Source organism: Rhincodon typus, chromosome 5 (assembly GCF_021869965.1).
Source record: "Rhincodon typus isolate 14 chromosome 5, sRhiTyp1.1, whole genome shotgun sequence".
NCBI classification, from domain to species: Eukaryota; Metazoa; Chordata; class Chondrichthyes; order Orectolobiformes; family Rhincodontidae; genus Rhincodon; species Rhincodon typus.
The window spans coordinates 16,295,386-16,315,116 of NC_063336.1; the positions used below are offsets into that span (position 1 = coordinate 16,295,386).

Genomic DNA, 19,731 nt, shown 5'->3' on the forward strand with positions numbered 1-19,731 from the left:
GGACCACTATCTCTGTGACTTCCTTGTCCGCTCGACATTCCCCTCCAGCCCCACCTCACCCGGCACTTTTCCCTGCAACAATAGAAGTGCTACACCTGCCCCTACACCTCCCCCCTCACCCCCATCCCAGGTCCCAAGAAGACTTTCCACATCAAGCAGATGTTCACCTGCACATCTGCTAATGTGTTATACTGCATCTGCTGTTCCCGTTGTGGCCTCCTCTACATCAGGGAAACCAAGCGGAGGCTTGTGGACCGCTTTGCAGAACACCTACGCTTGGTTCGCACCAAACAACTGCGCCTCCCAGTCGCGAACCATTTCAACTCCCCCTCCCATTCCTCGGACGACATGTCCATCCTGGGCCTCCTGCAGTGCCACAATGATGCTACCCGAAGGTTGCAGGAACAGCAACTCATATTCTGCTTGGGAACCCTGCAGCCCAATGGTATCAATGTGGACTTCACAAGCTTCAAAATCTCCCCTCCCCCTACCGCATCCCAAAACGAGCCCAGCTCGTCCCCGCCTCCCTAACCTGTCCTTCCTCCCACCTATCCACTCCTCCCACCTCAAGCCGCACCCCCATCTCCTACCTACTAGCCTCATCCCGCCCCTTGACCTGTCCGTCCTCCCTGGACTGACCTATCTCTTCCCTACCTCCCCACCTGCACTCACGTTTACTGGCTCCATTCCCGCCTCTTTGACCTGTCTGTCTCCTCTCCACATGTCTTCTCCTCTATCCATCTTCTATCTGCCTCCCCCTCTCTCCCAATTTATTTCAGAACCCCCTTCCCCTCCCCCATTTCTGAAGAAGGGTCTAAGCCCGAAACGTCAGCTTTCCTGCTCCTCTGATGCTGCTTGGCCTGCTGTGTTCATCCTGCTCTACACCTTGTTATCTCAGATTCTCCAGCATTTGCAGTTCCTACTATCTCTTGTTGCAAATAGTGTCTGGTTAAGAAATCAGCAGCCAGGTTCCTAAATTTAGGATTGTTATCAAAGGCAGACAGAATGAGCACAAAGCCCTCTCCTCCTCTCCCCTGCTCTGCTTTCATCATTCATTTGGTTTCTCTCAACGCTGAAAAGTCTTGAAATGAGATAAGTAGTAGTATAACGCTCGAGCATAAGTGTGTGTTTGTAAAAGGTTTGTTAATAAGTTTATGAACTTCAAGAATATCAGGGGCTATGTAAGAGCTCATTTGCTTTTCCTTGTGTGAGGACCAATTGTCGAAAGCCCTTAATTCAAAATAAGTAATCCTCTTCCTAATATATGTATATATATAAAATTACCTCGTTCTTTTGCAAGGTGATGATTCATTATTTAAATTTAAAAAAAGCACCTTTGAGGGTTCATTGGAGACGTGTAGAACCAAATTGTCTAATTCATGGCAGTTTGATTTAGAAATGCTGTGAAACACAGCTCCAAGGGAACACTCTCTTTTTAATGTGAGGATGATTCTGAATGCAGCTGATAAAACTTGTGTTGTTGCAGGAGAGTTGGCATCTAAGGAAAGGCACCTGTGACATTGGGGAAGAGCTGGACTATGATGAAGAGCTGTATGTGGCTGGTAATATGGTCATCTGGAGCAGAGGAAGTAAAAGCCATGCCTGTTCTGTTTATAAGGCATTTACAGTGGACAGCCCTGTCCGGCAGGCAAGACCATGATTTATCACATTTACTTATCATAAAGTCAAGTGACAGAATCCTGCTTTTAAATATGTTTGCTCCCTGATCATATATCTGTATATCTTCATGTACAAGCAAGATAAACGTCTGTTTATAATGATTAAAGAAGCTTCCAATAATATCTCTTTACACAGCTTGGATTGCTTCAACAGTCTGTTTCAGCTCATTTTCCTGAAACATCTGTGTCTTAAATGGTGCATACTGCTGCTGATGGATTAAAATTTGTGTTTACCTACCTTGAGTTACTGTGGTATGGAGCTTTGCAATACTCGCAAGACCATTGGCCAGCTATCCAAATACCCTTTTTGAATTGGAGTTGATTCTAACATTAGAATGTAGATCTCACTACCACAAGTGTGGCTGAGGCCAACAGCAAAAATACATGTAAGAGAAATGGAAGGCTATTTTAGAACAATAAAATCACACCTGGAGCGACTGGATTTGCCCCCACCCCCCACCCCTTTGCCAGATTTACCTTAAACGCTCAGGAAAATTCAATCACCAAACCTATTGCAGGTGAACTGACAGAATTTTATAGAGGGTGAGGCGCAGACTGGAGGGATCAAAGGGGTTGGCAGGGGTTGCGAGGCTGTCAGGCTTGACAGGAGGTGAATGAGACTGAAACATGGGGAAAGAGAGGAAAGATACAAGGAGCTGCAAAGTGGGGGAGAGGATTTGCAAAATGGTGACAGAAAGCAGTTTTAAATCTTTCAAGAAAGGAATAATTAGCTAACTGGGAAGCAGAAAAACTGAGGGAATTAAGTCCTTACAAATGCATTTGGAATCTCTAGGTTACGATGTATGAATTCAGGAAATGCTTTATGCGTGGGTGCTATTGTAATGAACGCTGCCAGTGGATATTTTGATTCTGAGCTGCTTTAGCTTGTAATGATTTGCATTTCTATGTTGACATATCTCAAAGCACTTCAGATACTATGAATTACTTGAAGTACAGTGACCATATTAGCGACAAACATGCAACTGTCCAGTTTTGACCTCACCAGACCAGGGAAAGCATATTTAGGATTTTTTTTCAATAGACTATGTTGGACGTTTTTCAACAAAGATTTTGTTGCTAACTGATGAATTTTGTCTCATGCCAATTTAAATGCAGTGCTGACCAGAAAATTGCTTTGTGTTGCGGCTTTAAGGATATTTATCAATTCTTTCAATTCTGCTTTTCTGAGAGTCAAAATTCCTACACATTAACAGAAATACAAACGTTTTGTTCCACATGAATGCATCACCTCATGGAAGAGTGGTGAGAGTGAAAGGACTGCCTGTAAACCAAAGAGCAGCCCCTGAAAAGTTGAAGTCATAGCTGTCAATAAACTCAAGAGGAGCACTTCAAATGAATATATTTTTACCCCCACTGTGTTGATGTGGTTGGGTGACAGTGGGGCGGGAGGTGTTGAAGCACCAGCATGTGAGTTGAATGGTCTGTACCTGTGCTGTGTAACTCTGTGTGCACTTCACACAGGAATAAATAAAGGTATTTTAGAATTATCTTTGATGTCACACTTGGGCTATGCTTCTCCACGTGTTGCTGCTTTCTTCAGGATCCTTATCCTACGTTGCACAATGATAATCTTATTCATCCAAAACTCACCATTGTGTTCACTGTCACCGACCTGGCTCTGAGCCTGTGCAAAATCTATACATAAGGGCTGCAGGATTTATTTAATGTGGATGTCTGACATGTTTCAACGGGAGTGAGAACTAACAAATGTAAACCTGGAAATTAATGTTGCAATTTGATGGACTAACAGCTTCAGGCTGACATGTTTCTCCACCGAACTCATTTGTACAAAATTCCTCTGAAAAAAAAAAACAGGGCATTTGGTACGGCCTCATTTAAATCTGTAGCAAAAAGATAACACTTAAACAAAGAACTTAGACAAGTTTATAAAGTCACGAGGGACATGGATAAGGTGAATAGTCAGTCTTTTTTTCCGCAGGGTAGGGGAGTCCAAAACTAGAGGGCATTGGTTTAAGGTGAGAGGAGAAAGAGATTTAAAAGGAACCTAAGGGGCAGCTCTTTCACGCAGAGGGTGGTGCGTGTATGGAATGAGCTGCCAGAGAAAGTGGTGGAGGCTGGTACAATTACAACATTTAAAAGGCATCTGGATGGGTATATGCATAGGAAGGGTTTAGACGGGTGTGGGCCAAATGCTGGCAAGTAGGACTAGATTAATTGAGAATAACTGGTCAGCAAGGATGGGTTGGACTGAAGGGTCTGTTTCTGTGCTGTACATCTCTATGACTCTATCTTTGTTGCCCATTGACACTCTTATTCAAATCTTACTGTACAAAATTCCACCAATCTGAGCTTGACCAAAAACATGCCTCTTTCTCTTTGCTGAGATCCATGACAAGGGTATAAATCCAATTCCTAACATTTATTTTTGGAACTGAAGCCAGCCCTCACCACTTCAGTGCTGGTTGATACATCCTTTCAAATGCACAATCCTTTCCAAAGTACCTACATTGTGTAAAGAGCATCCAGTATCACATCCGGGTGAGGGTGGCACAGTGCCATCTTATAGTCTGTTTGATGGGTGCTCTATCCCAGAATGGATCACCAAAACATTTATAATTGTGGAACAAATGTATTTTGCTTTTTAGATCTTACAATGTTCTCACTTTTGACTCATAAGCAATATCTTTACGCAAAGTATCTATCTCAGATTTCGATATTTGAATTGCCTGAGTATCGCCAGCGTTTTGTAGCAAAGAGTTCCAAATATCTATGACATGAAGCTAAATCATTATCTCTGCCACTGAGGGTGGGTAGATGGTTGGAGGCACTGTTTGTACTCGTCACTCCATGTGTAAGCAATATATCGCAAAAACTAATGAATAGATTTTGGCAAAATAAAAAGGCCCCAGGAAGAACTGATCATTTTTTTGGCAAAAATGTAGATCACAGAGCAGAATTTGATTTTTCAAAAAAAAAACTCATTAATTTTAGGGGATAAAATGAATTGACTTTCTATTTTGGAGTAGTTTTCAGTTGTCTTGGCTGCTGGGGTGGAATTTGTCACTGTTGTCAGAACTTGAGCAGAGTCTTTACAGCAGGTTGTTGGATATGTGTTGACCCGAAGCCTTTGCAGTAAGGTGGATGCTCTTAATATTTTTTTTCAGCTTTGTAGCAACAGAGCATCAGTCAGGCCAGGCAAACCCTCAAGAAAGAACCGCGTAATTGCAGTAATGTTGAGTTAGTGTAGTGTGGCAGGCACTTTGCTGAGTGGCCTCCTTAGCTGAATACTTTGTTTTCCCTGTCTTACTTAGCAACACAGGCAACTTGCCACTGGGAAAGGAGCACAATTACCCATGGCTTCTTGCCTTCTCAGCATTGGTGCTCAACATTTTATACCTTCTGTCCTCATTCTCTAACATCACAGACGGAGGGCATTTGGCCTATCTTGTGTGTGCTGATTTGTTGAAAGTACTGTTCAATCAGTTCCACTTCTTTGTCCCAACCCCATAGCTCTGCTTTTGTGTTCTCTTCAAGAATAGATTCAATTCTGCTTTCAAAATTTCCTCTGCTTATTACAGGCATAACTTGCCAATTTGGGAAATTTATCTCAAGCCCTCTGTTTCAAGTTCGTGACCTTGTTGGGTGGGCGGTATATTGGCTAAAGTAAATAAACAAGTGAAAGTGAAAACACCATCTGATCATTACCACGTTTCTGCTCCATTTCTTTACATATTTTTTCTTTCTGGTTATGCAGTCTAATTTGATATTGCAGTAAATAGTTGCAGCTTTGATAGACTATTCTGCTCACTTTGATCTTACTGATACCTTTCCTTCTTTACTGCTCTGGTAACCCTTCTGTTACATTGATGTCTGGTATCTCCAGTCGCTCATTTCAATCTTGACATTAAGATGAGTCCTGTATTTCATATCCACTCACTCCTCCACCAGCATAGTAACGTGTGCCACATTGAGCTCAACAAGCTTATCACAGCAGAAGGAACTCATGTTGAGATATCCTGAACGAAACGAAGGATGTTTAGAGTCATAGAATGCTAACAATGTGGAAGCAGGCCATTCGGCCCATTGAGTCCATACCGACCCTCCGAACAGCAGCCAGCTCAGTATCCCCCCCACCCCCACCCTATTCCTATAACCCTGCATGTCCCTGGACACTACGGGCAATTTAGCATGGCCAATCCTCCTAACCCGCACATCTTTGGACTATGGGAGGAAACCAGAGCACCCAGAGGAAACCCACGCAGACACGCGGAGAATGTGCAAAGTCCGTACAGACAGTCACCCAAGGGTGGAATCAAACCCGGGTCCCTGTTGCTGTGAGGCAACATTGCTAGCCAGTGAACCACTGTGCCCCCACCCCTGTCTTGTTAGAGAAGGACTCACCATGAAAATATGCAGCACTTCCAAGACCCACTCTGACTCCTGCCCTCCGGGCTTTGAGATAAGCAGTGTCAGTTGCTATTGCAATAAGTCCCAGACATCCTTGCTTAACAGCAGTATGAGAAGGGTTGCAGGCATTCGAGGCAAAAGCCTGAAATACCTTCAGAGCATAGCAAGATATGGAGAGTAAATGTGGTCTGTGCTGCTGTTCTCACACTGGAAACAAATTTAATTGAGGCTCATATCCAAAATCTAAAGCATTCTCACATGCTTCCATTAAGGTGTTGGGCTTGAAGCTCAGGTTGCCGTGGTGTAATGGTGAGCGCGATGGTTTCTGAACCCTGTGCTCCAAGTTCAAAATTGGTGGCACAGTGGTTAGCACTGCTGCCTCACAGCGCCAGGGACCCAGGTTCGATTCCAGCCTCGGGCGACTGTCTGTGTGGAGTTTGCACATTCTCCCTGTGTCTGCGTGGGTTTCCTCCGGGTGCTCCGGTTTCCTCCCACAGTCCAAAGATGTGCAGGTTAGGTGGATTGGCCATGCTAAATTGCCCGCAGTGTTCAGGGAGGTGTAGATTAGGTGGGTTATAGGGGGATGGGTCTGGGTGGGATGCTCCAAGGTTTGGTGTGGACTTGTTGGGCCAAAGGGCCTGTTTCCACACCGTAGGGATTCTATGAACTCAGGCAAGTGCTTTGCTTGAAAGTTTAAGTCCAGCAATAGTTCTGGAATGTTTTTATACCTGCGTATCACTCTCTTCATGTAATGAGTCAATTATCATAAATAAGTAAGTTGAGGTGTTGTTTATCTTTCTCAATTCTGCCCCCCCCAACTCAACATAAACCTCAACTGCATTTGTAATGCAGACGCCTAGGATAATGGTCTGGGAGAACTGCTTGGCACCTGGTGGAGTTTATATTAAATTAATAAATCCCAAATACAAAGCTAGTCTCAATAACGGTGACTGGGACAACTTGTTAAAAGCCCAATTTGTTTGCTAATATCTGAAGGTGAAGGAAACCCAAGGAGCTGAATGGATTCAAGAACAGCTTCTTCCCTGCTGTTATTAGACTTATGAATGGACCTCTCAAATTTTACATTTAATGTAGATCTTACTGTCTGTGCACCTTCTCTGTAGCCATAACTTTGTATTCTTCACTCTGTTTAAGTACCCTTTTGCACTTTGTATGGCATGATCTGCCTGTACTGCATGCAAAACAAAACTTTTCATTGTACCCAGATACATGTGCCAATAATACATCAAAGTCAAATCAAATCGAGTGGTCTTCTTACATTTCCCACAGTCAGTGTTAATATGCTTTTGAAGAAAATTATTTACTTTAGAATTACGTAATAGTTAATCTCCTGCAGCACTCAGTGAACTGTTTTTAAGGCTGAAAGCATTGTTTCCTATAATGCAGATGTCTTAATCTGCTGCAAAAACGTGGGTGTGCAGCTATCTTGATATGGACAGTGTGAATCTTCCTCAGTCTGATTGGCTTTAGCATTCATTCATTCAGATTAGAACCTTCACTTCCTTTGTGGGGATATCAATTGAGAACTGCTGATATTCTGGCTGCAGTGTCATGTGTGTGACAGGAAGTGCCATCTAGCCATGAGTGATATATGGGACGTCGATGCACACTCTTCAAATTTCTGCAAGTGGATTTCCCAAGATCCTTGCTTATTGTTGAAAAGCCCTCTGCAGTAAATTTGATGTGACCCCCACCCTCACGTTTCACTGTTTGGCCCTTAAGAATTTATTTTCCTTTTTAGCAAGACTGTGTTTTAGGTTTGCGTCCGCAAATTTTATTGAACGTAGTTTTGACCACCTCTGTTAAGTCACCTCCTCTGCTCAGAAAAAGTACCAGTGTTTTCAGTATCCTCATAACCAAAGGCCCTAATCCCTGAAACCATTCTAGTGGATCTCATCTGCACCCTCTTCTAGCATTTGATGTGCTTGCCAGTACTAGAGATTTAGAAATAAACCGATTCTCACTAGAACTTAGCTACACACCAACAATTAACAGTAAGCAGAATTAGTGAAGCTACAAATAACTGGATTTATTAAATGCCTGAATGATGCAAAGCATCTCAGAAAAATTCTCACAATACTCTGCTTTCATGAGCACCAATGTAATATCTATGCTTCCGGTATACACTTGCTATATTTAATTCCTCGAGCATTTTCTATAACCGTTGCTTGCTAACACCCCTTTTGTGTCATCCAGCCCACCACAAGCTGTGCTGTGGCAGGCTGCCAGAATTCTGAACTGGGGCAGTGCATTTGCGTTAAATGATGTGGTTTTCAAGGTAAAATAATTAGGGGAAAACCAAAATTAAATCATGAGGCGCTCACCAGTCTTTTTTTTGTCTTTGGTTTTAGGCACTATGGTGTGATTTCAGCATTCCACAAGACAAGACCGATTGTGCAGAAGGTGCGTTGTTGAACCAAAGTTATCATGAAAACCTTTGATCCCTATTTTGATTTTGCAATTCTCTTTAGCAGAAAAGAAAAATATATATTGTCTTTGCACATTTGTTCCACTCCTCTGCCTTCTAATGCATTGCTTGCTGGGAGAAAATTGGAGATTGGACATTTTTCTAACAGTCAGCTCTTATGAAAGTAATGCTTTAAATAACTTGCCTGCTTTCCATCTTCCGATATGTTCAACAACCTTGTTCTAAAGTTGTCGCAACGTGGTGTGTCTCTATTCAGTGTGCAATTTGATTAGACAAACAGGATGGAAGGAGTAGCAGTTGGCTCTTCAGTCCCTTGAATCTGCTCCACCACTCCATAAGGTCTTGACTGATCAGATTGTAACCTCAAACCCGCATTCCTGCCTACCCTTAACCTCTCAGGGTCCTATGTTTTTCAATCAAGTTGCCTCTTACTCTCCTGTGAAGAGAGTGATTGGAAATCTATGCCATTAGCAAAACATTCTTGATCCAGACTTTTACTCACTGTCATCATATGTCAAATTATACATGATGAAGCATCTTGGGACATTTTGCTATGTTAAAGGTGCTAGGTAAATGCAAGTTGCTGTCGGACCTCAAGCTGTTGGTCTGGGCTCAGCTTGTTTTTGATCAACGCATCATTCTTACGAAGGGAGGTGCTCCTTGCATGACCCTGCTCACAAGGGGGCTCAGAATGAGATGGGTCAGTGAGGCCGTCTTTCTCATGTATCAGTATTTTGAGAGGACTTTTGAACAGAAATATAACTTGAGGTTTCTCCTTTTAAATCGTTTTGTTGAGACATTCATAATTTCTGTAACAGTGTTGGTTTCAAGAGCGTAGACATGTCCCTAGGGTTTGGAGTTCTTTTTGCTTACTTCCACATGACCTGTAATGTAAGATTTCACATGGTAGCCTAAAATGGACTAGCTGATTATCTGCCTGATGAATGTGCATGATTTTGGCTGCACTTTTTATCTTTCTTAAATACCCAAATCATTACTTTTGACAACCCACAACTAAATTTCCCACCCTTGAATAAGTTGCTCCAGGGTTAGTAAGTTTGTTCTGCATTGGTCAAGTGGAAACACCGATTGTGTAGATTATCTGAGGTGACTCTGAGACTTATTGCTGGCCTTCTGTCAGGTACCTAGCAGAACATTTACTCATTCATGGGATGAGGGCATTGATAGCAAGGCCACTGTTTATTTTCAGTCTTTCATCACCCTTAGGAAAGTTGTATTCTGCTGCCTTCTTGAATGTCTGGAACCTATGTTTGACCAAAACGACTTTATAATTAACATTGTTCTAGTAATGTTACACTCATGACTTTTCTTTATGAATCCTTTTACTGTGGGCCTGTTAGCTTCTCGCCTCATGACCTGTGATAAAGCATTTGCTCTTTCAGCTCAAGAGAAGACAGAGAAGTGCGTGTGTATTGTACAGAAATCCTGTGTGAATGTGCACACCGTGGATGGCAAGGACTACATTGCCCCATTACCTTTTCAGGTGATAGTTTCTGTTCTTTAAATGTTTCCTTGCCAAGATTTTGGCCTCAACATGATTTGCTAAATATTGATTAAGTAGCCATTCATCCTCTTGCTGTTAGCGTGATTCCTTTTGCAAATAAAATGCTTCTAACATTTACCTAAACTGTTACATCTCAAATAACCAGACACTAAAAGGTAGAATTGGAGTCTTCAAACATGTACAAACTTTTATTAATGGAGAGACACGTTATAGGCCATAGAGCAATAAGGCAACAACCACGGTTTCTGCCAACTCCTATGTAAGTGAGTGAAGTTGAGTCCTCATTTAATGCTCACCACACAAATATGATTAAAGATCAATTAATATACAATTAACAATGACTGTTCTTCAAAGTAAATTTGTTTTATCATAAGTATTTTTGGGCATTAAGTGATGGGAGTAAAAAGCTACACTGACATTGGATCTCACTCCCTGGGCTAAAAGTATTTCCGTACATGCACCACTTTGCTTTATACATTACTTATTTAAATAATGTTGTCTGGTCTCTCCCTAGGTTGCAGATGTTTGGGCAACCAAGTATGGGTTAATTTTTGAGCGCAGTAATCCTGTGCAAGAAGCACCTTTAAGTCCTCTGAGGTAGGCAACTAAAAATTGTGCTCGTGCTTGAGATTAATTCTGTTAAAGTCGCTGTTATACATTTACCATAGTTTGGCATTTTTCTGCTTTCTTACAATTGGTCCTTCTTTATTGGAACCTTTTATCCTATTTGATCTCACTCTTGCAGGGTGCCAGTGTCGTTACTTTATTGTTGCTTTTAGTCAGTTGGCATGCCGTCTCAATTTGGACCTCCACGATAATATTAATGCAGTGCCATAGTGATTAAATTTAGGCGAGTGTGTGTTGGGGATGAGGGGCATGTATTGGTGATGGCTTTGTTTGTTCTGGAAGAGCTGCTGCTGGTTTTGCTGTGTGGCACTTTATTCATCAGCCTGCAAACCTGGTCAGTATGAAGGAACCGAGCTCTCAGTTCAAATCTGGTTTAAGATTTGAAATTCTTTTATTTCAGTGAGTTGTAGAGTCGTACAGCATAGAAACAGGCCCTTCGGCCCACCACGTCTGTGCTGACCAGCAAACACCAAACTACAGTAATCCCATTTAACTGTCAATACAGCGTGGAGCTGGAGGAATACAGCAGGTCAGGCAGCATCAGAGGAGCAAGAACGTCGATGTTTCGGGCCAGGACCCTTCATCAGGAACGTCCACCTTCCTGCTACTCTGATGTTCACAGTCTAGTTTGTCTATACCACTCAATTTTATATCCCTCAATCCAATCCCCACCCTCAGCTTCATCTGCTCTGAAGCCCAGCCTATCCAGTCTTTCCCCATAACTGAGACTTTTCATCCTAGGTGACATGCTGGTGACTCTTCTCTGCATCCTCTCCAGTGCATTCATGTCCTTCTGATAGTGTGGTGACTACACACAGTATTCCACCTGTGACCTTACCAATTTATAAAATTATAACAAGAAATCCTTGGTCCTACAATCTATGGCCTGGCTAATAAAGACAAGCATCCCATATGCCTTCTTCACCACCCTGTCTACCTGTGCTGACACCTTCAGGGCCCTATAGTATGTACACCAGGGTCCCTTTGTTCTTCAGTACTCCTTAAGGACCTACCATTTATTATGTATATCCTTCCCTTATTACACCTCCCAAAATGCAACACTTCGCACTTATTGGGATTAAATTCCGCCTGCACTTACTCCATCCAGTTTACCAGTTATCCAGTCACGCAATTTCACTCACCTCAAACCACTTATTTTATTTTCTTAATCCACTACATTATGGGATCTAGTTTAACACAAGTTAGCTAACCATTTTACACCATTGTTCATTGAATATTCTTAAATTCTAAAAATATTTTAATTACTTCCACGAAATATGATACAAGTAGTCTCACTTTTGTGTAAAAAAAATTGTCAAAATGAATCAATGATTTTTATGAGAAGGCTAATCTGTCCACATGCTGTAAGCTTAAATACACCCTGCTCCCAATGGTTTACCCCTTTCATCATCCTTTGGTGAATGATGCTTACTGTGCACTACAGGGAGTTGGATACCACATTTTCTTCTATTATGAACTCTGTATGGTGTGTGAGTGTAAGGACTCATTATTAAATGACATGTTCACTGTTTACCTTTTCGTGTAGGTTGGGTGGATTAACCATGGGAATTGCAGGGTTACAGGGAGAGGGTCGGGTGTGGGTCTGGGTGGGATGCTGTTTGGAGGATCGGTGTGGAGTTGATGGGCCGAATGGACTACTTCCCCACTGTAGGGATTCTATGATTCTGTTTACAAATATTTTCCAGTAAACGCCACGTCTGTTGCTGTTAGTGTCTTGAGGCCCCTTATTTGCCGTCCTGCTACGCTGGCAGAAATGAGAAGTCAACAGACAACCAGCAGCTTGCTTAGTTTGTGTAGCTCCATGTCACACCCGGCACAGACTCTGCCATTGGTGTGTTTAAGCTCAATATTTTGCAGAATTAGTGACTGGGTTCAGGAGTCACAGCAGGGTTTGAAGATTCAAGACGGGACAAATCATGTGTCTTTGTCCAGACACACTTGCTGTTAAACCTCTAGCATGTGGGGGGGAATGCCATGTTTAGTGGTGGTCCAGCAATTGTGCTGATTGTTGCTGTGTTACTGCTTACAGGGAGCCACTGCCTACAATGTTCAGCATGCTGCACCCACTGGATGAAATTGCACCTCTTGTATGTAAGTCAACAGGTGAGGAAGACATTGAGTATGAACATATTAATTTACTTTCTTGCTGTCTTACCTCTGTGGATTTATAGTGGGAGATGTTTTGGATGATTGTCTTTGTTAAATGGTAATAATCAAACAAGGAAGCAGTGATTGTCGGATGTTTGAGTGACGCAGACACAGTAGTTGAATTCGCCTCCAAGGGAGGTGTTGGGAAATCTCACTCTTGGTTTGGGAAAGCTGGGGAGCTGCTCTTGTGGAGGCACCAGCAAATGTGAAATAATTCTTCCACTAGAGGGAGAATTGAGCAGTAATGAGCTCGGGAATTGCTCAAGAGTGACAATAATGTATGTACAAGTGAGGTGACAATTAGAGGAAAGTAAAATGTCGTAGACATTTCAAGAATTGATGGAGGCCATTGTGGCTGTGCTGGCGTTTTGAAAGTATTGTCCAATTCGTTCCAGTGCCCTGCTCTTTCCCTATAATGTTGCAATATTTTTCTCCTTCAGATAAGTATCCCATTACCTTTTGAAAGTTATTGTTGAATTGGCTCCCAACAAGCTTTGAGGTTTTAATCAGCATAGTGATAAAGACACTGGAGCAGTAATAGAGAGGCCCAGAATAATTAATACTCAGTGGGTTCATTATAAATCTGGAATGTAAAGCTCATCTCAGCAAATGTGACCATGACAACTGTCATCGATTGCTGTAAAAGCCCAGCTTCACAAATATCTGGGCAGCACGGTGGCTCAGTTGTTAGTGCTGCTGCCTCACAATACCAGGACCTGGATTCGATTCCCGATTCAGGTGACATTGCAAACTCCACACAGACGTTCTCCCTATGTCTGCGTGGCTTTCCTCTGGGTGCTCTTGTTTCCTCCCACAGTCCAAAGATGTGCAGATTATGTGGATTGACCATGGGAAATGCACCTCTTGTATGTAAGTCAACAGGTGAGGAAGACATTTAGTATGAACTTATTAACTTACTTTCTTACTGTCTTACCTCTGTGGATTTATAAGAAGAGAGGTGTGGGTCTGGGTTGGATGCTCTTCAGAAGGTCGACAGACCGAATGGCCTGCTTCCAAACTCTCTGATGTATGATCTAATGTCCTTCAGAGAAGGAAATTCGCCATCCTTATCTGGCCTACGTGTGACTCCAGATTCACAGTAATGTGGTCGACTAACTGCCCTCTGAAACAAGTAAGCCATTCAGTTCAAAGGTGACTAGATCCAGCCAACACTGCTCCCAAAAATCCCGTGAAAAGTACTGCATTCAAAATTGTAGCAGCTCTCTCTGAAATGCAAAATTTCCCCCACTCTTCCCTTCCTTTCTTTTGTCAATTACCTGACATCCAGTTACTGGCCAATCATAGAATCCAGTGTAGAAGCAGGCCATTAGGCCCATTGACCCCACACCGACCCTCTGAAGAACATCTCACCCAGACCAACCCACCCTCTACCTATCCCTATGACCCTGCATTTCCCACCTAGCCTGCACATCCCTGGACACTGTGGGCAATTTAGCTTCGCCAATCCACCTACCCTCCCTTTATTCATTCATGGGATGAGTGTGTCGCTGGTTAGGCAGCATTTATTGCCCATCACTAATTGTTCAGAGGGCAGTTAAGAGTCAACCACATTGCTATGGATCTGGAGTCACATGTAGGCCAGACCAGGTAAGGATGGTAGTTTCCTTCCCTAAAGGACATTAGTGAACGAGATAGGTTTTTCCGACGATCGACAATGGATTCACGGTCATCATTAGATTGTTAATTCCAGATATTTATTGAATTCAAATTCCACCATCTGCTGTGGTGGGATTCGAACCCGGGTCCTGAGAATATTATCTGAGTCCCTGGATTAACAGTCCAGAGATAATACCACTAGGCCATCGCCTCCCCCAAGACAAACCTTTGGACTGTGGGGGGAAACCGGAGCACCCAGAGGAAACCCACGCAGACACAAGGAGAATGTGCAAACTCCACACGGACAGTCACTCAAGGCTGGAATTGAACCAGGGTCTCTGGCGCTGTGAGGCAGCAGTGCTAACCACTGAGCCAATGTGTCACCTACAGTTTACTGGTGGAAGTGGGTTCTTCCTATTCATCCTATCAAACTCCACTCAAACAAAAAACTGACAGAACTGCGAATGCTGGAAATCAGAAACAAAAACCGAAATAGCTGCAAAGGCTCAGCAGATCTGGCAGCATCTGTGGAGAGAAATCAGAGTTAACGTTTTGAGTCTAGTGACCCTGCCTCAGAACTGAAGAACCACACTCAAATTTGACTACTTCTATTAAATCTCCCCAGAGGTTTATTGTGCGATGTTGTGTACCAAGCACAGTGTAGAACTGGGCTTTCCTGTGTATACTGGAGCTGTTTCTAATGATTGTAAGCATTCTATGATGTTCACCAATTTGCTTGATATCAAATATAATCCTTTTGTCTGCAAGATGGATAATTTATCTGTTGTGATTGTCATAGATGTGCACTTACAATCAAACTGTGAGCATTTTTACAAGTATATAGAACATAGTCAACTCACACTCAATCTCCATTGAGGAGAGAAGCACAGCACAGTGAGGAAAGACCAGCTGGATGTCGCTTTCCAATGGGATCCTTGACTTGAGTGTTTCCTTCCAGAGTTTACTATTCTCTTCGTTCCATTAAAAATTTCAATTGGACTTGTCAATTTTTTTAAAAAAACAAAGCTCAAGTTTCGTCACAGCTCATGCCGTTGCAGGTTTTTGACATGATTCGTAAATATTCCTGCATGTTCAATATAAAGACAAATTAAAGACAGAGCTGTAGAAATAAACCTATTTGAAAGCATTAAGATCAATTGGAAAAGACGGCTTGTTACACTGAGTTAAGAAAGATGCTTATTAGAGAAGGAAGAAATTTTAAATATACATTGAGCAATCAAAATACAAGTATTTGTGTGATAATGCTAGGTAATTAATGTTTTAACAAGTTTTGCATTTTGCTTTTTCTACGAGCAAAGCAATGAGGGAAGAGCTATTATTTGCAAAAAAAACACGTTTGGGTTATTAATGATAATGCTAGTACATGGAACCGTATAATGAACCTATTTTTCGTTGTTGGCCCAAAACTTAGATATGAAGAAAATCTGTTAATTTTCATTTGGAGTTCAGAACTTGAATACTACTGAAAAAAGGCACATTTACCGCAGCTTTCATCTTGCTGTCCCTAGAAGATGAGAATCTTAGACAAAATATGTCTTATTGTTAATATTACATTTTTGCTATTTTCTTGTGGATTGTGGGCATTGCTGGCTTTTGTTGCCTGTCCCTAGTTGCCCTTGAGAAGGTTGTGGTGAGCTGCCTTCTTGAACTGTTGCTGTTCATGTGCTATGGGTTGACCTACAATGCCCTTAGGGAAGGAGTTCCAGCATTTTGACCCAGCGAAGGAACGGCGATATATTTCCAAGTCAGGGTGGTGAGTGGCTCGGAGGAGAACTTGTAAGTGGTGGTGTTCCCACATATCTAAATGTATCCCTTGTCCTTCTAGATGGAAGTGATTTTAGGCTTGAAAGGTGCGGTCTAAGCCCCTTGGTGCCCGCTTACATTGTTGACGTGACAAAACATTTTATTTTCATTTGTGTCAGAATTAAATCATTGGTTTCTCCCATTCAGGAGGTGTGACCAACATCACAAGAGTACAGTACGTTGCTGACTATACCCTGAAAATCATTTTCTCCAGCTCAACACCATCAATCATCATGACTTACGACACAGCACAGTGTCTGCATGCAGTTTGGGCATTACGCAAAATTAAAACTGAGGTACCTATTCCGTCGACGTTTTTAAAAAAAAAAAAATCATTTATTCCTGTTCTCCGTTTTTTTTCTGAACTTCTGGTTTGAGAAAGATACCTGTATGCATTCTGCTGTTGTTATTCTAAGGATTCCAGGAAGTAAGATATAAAGAGCTCTGCGCAAATTAAAGTTTGATGGTAAAATTAAATAAATGTGATAACAATATGCTTTTAAGTACCAAAGAAAATGCACCAAAATAGACTTGACTGGGATATGAGATGCTGAACCCAAAGTGGAGGCATTACATTGTATTGGTTAAAGGGTTAGTAAGAACTGCCGATGCTGGAGTCTGAGATAACACCGTGTGGAGCTGGAGGAACACAGCAGGCCAGGCAGTATCAGAGGGGCAGGAAAGCTGACGTTTCGGTTTGAAGAAGGGTCCTGACCTGAAACGTCAGCTTTCCTGCTCCTCTGATGCTCCCTTGGTTAAAGGGTTGGTGTTTTAAGGCAGTTCTTGGAGAGAGAAGTGAAGAAAGATATGAGCTTAAAAAAATTTGGCCAGTGGTTGACCAGTTCATCTGTCAACCCCACTGCACACTCACGCTGGCCAGAGTGCTATGACTGAATACTTCCTTCCTCTTCCCTTCTTCCCTCTTCTCTGCAGCCATTATAATCTCCGAGGTAGAGCCTGAGAAAAAAGAATATTGCAGAGATGGAAGCAAAGCAGCCTTTCTGCTAGTGATGATATGGTATCAGAATCTCAGCCTGTGATCAAGTAGAGCCACGTGGTAGTGTCCTACCTCTGGGCCAGGAGGTCGGGGGTCAAGCCCCACCTGTCCTGGAGTGTGTCAATAACATATATGGTCAGGTTGATTGAATAACAGCAGTCAAGTTGGATTCCAAGGAAATCAGCAATCTGAGATGGACTCTGCCGCAATACCAGTACTATGGTTGGGGGCAGGGTTTGTGACGGGGTCAGAAGATTGACATTTTTTTAAAAAAAAACCATTGGATGCTGGAAATCCGAAGCAAACACTGAAATTTCTGTAGAAACTCAGTTCTGAAGAAGGGTCACTGGACCTGAAATCCCAACTCTGCTTTCTCTCCACACATGCTGCCAGAGCTGTTGAATTTCTCCAGCAGTTTTGTTTCAGTCTTTCCTATGCTTAGTTAGGGATCTAATTTTGGTGCAGAGTCAGTGTCAGGGTAGAACAGTGGTTTGGTTACTAGACCGGTACTTGAGGATCCTGGAGTAATAATCTGGAAGTATGGGTTTAAATTCCCTGTGGCAACTGAGAATTTTAAGGAAATTTGGGACGTAAAGCTGTTCCCAACAACAGTGACCATGAAACTCCTCAATTATGGTTAACCCCACCCCCCATCTAATTCAACCATGCCCTGTAAAGAGTGAAATCTACTGTCTATGTTTGATCTGGCCTACATATGACTCCACACCTACAACAATATGCTTGACTGTTAAATGCCCTCTAAAATGGCTCCAAAAACAACCCAATTGTATAGTGATAAATGTTCATTATTTGCCTTCCTCGTGACACTCGCAACTTGTAAATGAATAAAATCTTAAGGTAGGTGAAGCAGTGGCATAATTTTTTTTATTCTGTCACGGGACGTGGGCGTCGGTGTCTGGTCAGCATTTATTGCCCGACCTTTGTTCCTCTTGAGAAGGTGGTGGTGAGCTGCCTTCTTGAATCATTGCAGTTCGTATGGTGAAGGTTGACCCACAATGCCATGAGGGAGGGACTTCCAGGATTTTGACCCAGCGACAATGAATGGTAATGTCACTTGAGTAGTAACCCAGAAGCCCAGGTGAATGCTCTCCCAATATGAGAGATGGTAAAATGCAGTTCAAAAAAAGATCTGGAATTGGTAGCGAGTCTAATAGCAATCATATAACCACAGTTGATTGATGTAAAAACTGACCTGGTCTACTAATTCCTTTTGAGAAGGAAATCTGCTATCCTTGCCTGATCTGGCCTTCATATGACTCCAGATCCACAACAATGTGGTTAACTCCGACCTGCTGTCTGAAATGTAGCCACTTAGACCAAGGGGCAACTAGTAGTGAGCAATAATGCTGGCCCAGACAGCGACACCCATATCCCATGAATGAATTACAAAAAAAAAGTAATAAAATTATCACGTCCACTGTCTGTTCCTTCACCCTGACTGTAATGTGTAATTCTTTCTTCCTCCTGTTGTACGACATTGTGGTTTCGACACCTGATGTACTGGAGATTAGCCTTTTCAGAATACCTATTATTTTAAGCAGTTCATGCTGTAAGTGGCAGGTGGGCTCAGGAGAGATGACGAATTGAAAGCCCAGTCCCCTCCGACTGGACAATAATGCTGTCACTGAAAACCATGAGAGAGAGTGTGCAATGTTTTATCAAGCTGGCCTACATTTTGACATGCATATATTTACCTTTTAATGCAAGGCTTGAATTTTTGTATTTCTCCCAACAGGAACAAAACACAGTTCTAAGATGTCCCAGCACGGCAGGAACCCCTCAGCAGATCGTCACCAGCAGTTCTCTGACTGCTCACCTCAGAAGTGTCTCAAAGGGAGAGTCACCTATCGCATCTCCATTCCAAAACTTCTCCTCCTTTCCAAGCCAGAACAGATCTACAGTCTCACCTGGTGCACACTCTCGCTCTCACTCTCCTTCCATTTCAAACATGGCAGCTCTAAGGTGAGCAAATGCAACACTGAAGTGAGAGAAAGTTGTAGGAATCGTGATGCAGAAAGAAAATGAATTATTTTGGCTCTTGTGGTGTTATTAACATTAAAACTATTGTCTAATCATCCTGTTCAGAGATGTTATTACCCACCTTTGGAACAAGTGGGACTTGAACCCAGGTCTCCTAACTCAGAGGTAGAGTTGTACTACTGAAGAGGGAACATGCTGGTATTACATATCATCACAAAATTGTGTGTATTTATTTCTACAATAAATACACTACAATAAATTTATTTAGTGTCTATACCGCAGTCTGTCTCGGTGATGCAGATCCTCAATATTACCAGAAAGAGATAAAGATTGCCAATGATGTTCATCTTGCACTCATCAAGACAAATGCAAAAGTGCAAAATTTCAAATGATCACAGCTGATTGGTTGTCAGTTCAGTTCTATTGGCCAATTCTGTTGTTATGGCAAAAGGAA

The 19,731-nt window shown here is 42.4% G+C and overlaps 1 protein-coding gene across 1 annotated transcript in view; it reads left to right on the top strand.

Moving 5' to 3' along the window:
• The window catches only part of anapc1 (anaphase promoting complex subunit 1), a 199,978-nt gene that overhangs the window by 16,158 nt on the left and 164,089 nt on the right, over nt 1-19,731 (top strand). Inside the window, 7 exon segments of the mRNA XM_048596681.1 lie at nt 1,487-1,648; nt 8,441-8,492; nt 9,921-10,021; nt 10,557-10,639; nt 12,720-12,793; nt 16,427-16,575; nt 19,033-19,269. Of these exon segments, the coding sequence (XP_048452638.1) occupies nt 1,487-1,648; nt 8,441-8,492; nt 9,921-10,021; nt 10,557-10,639; nt 12,720-12,793; nt 16,427-16,575; nt 19,033-19,269 (858 nt within the window).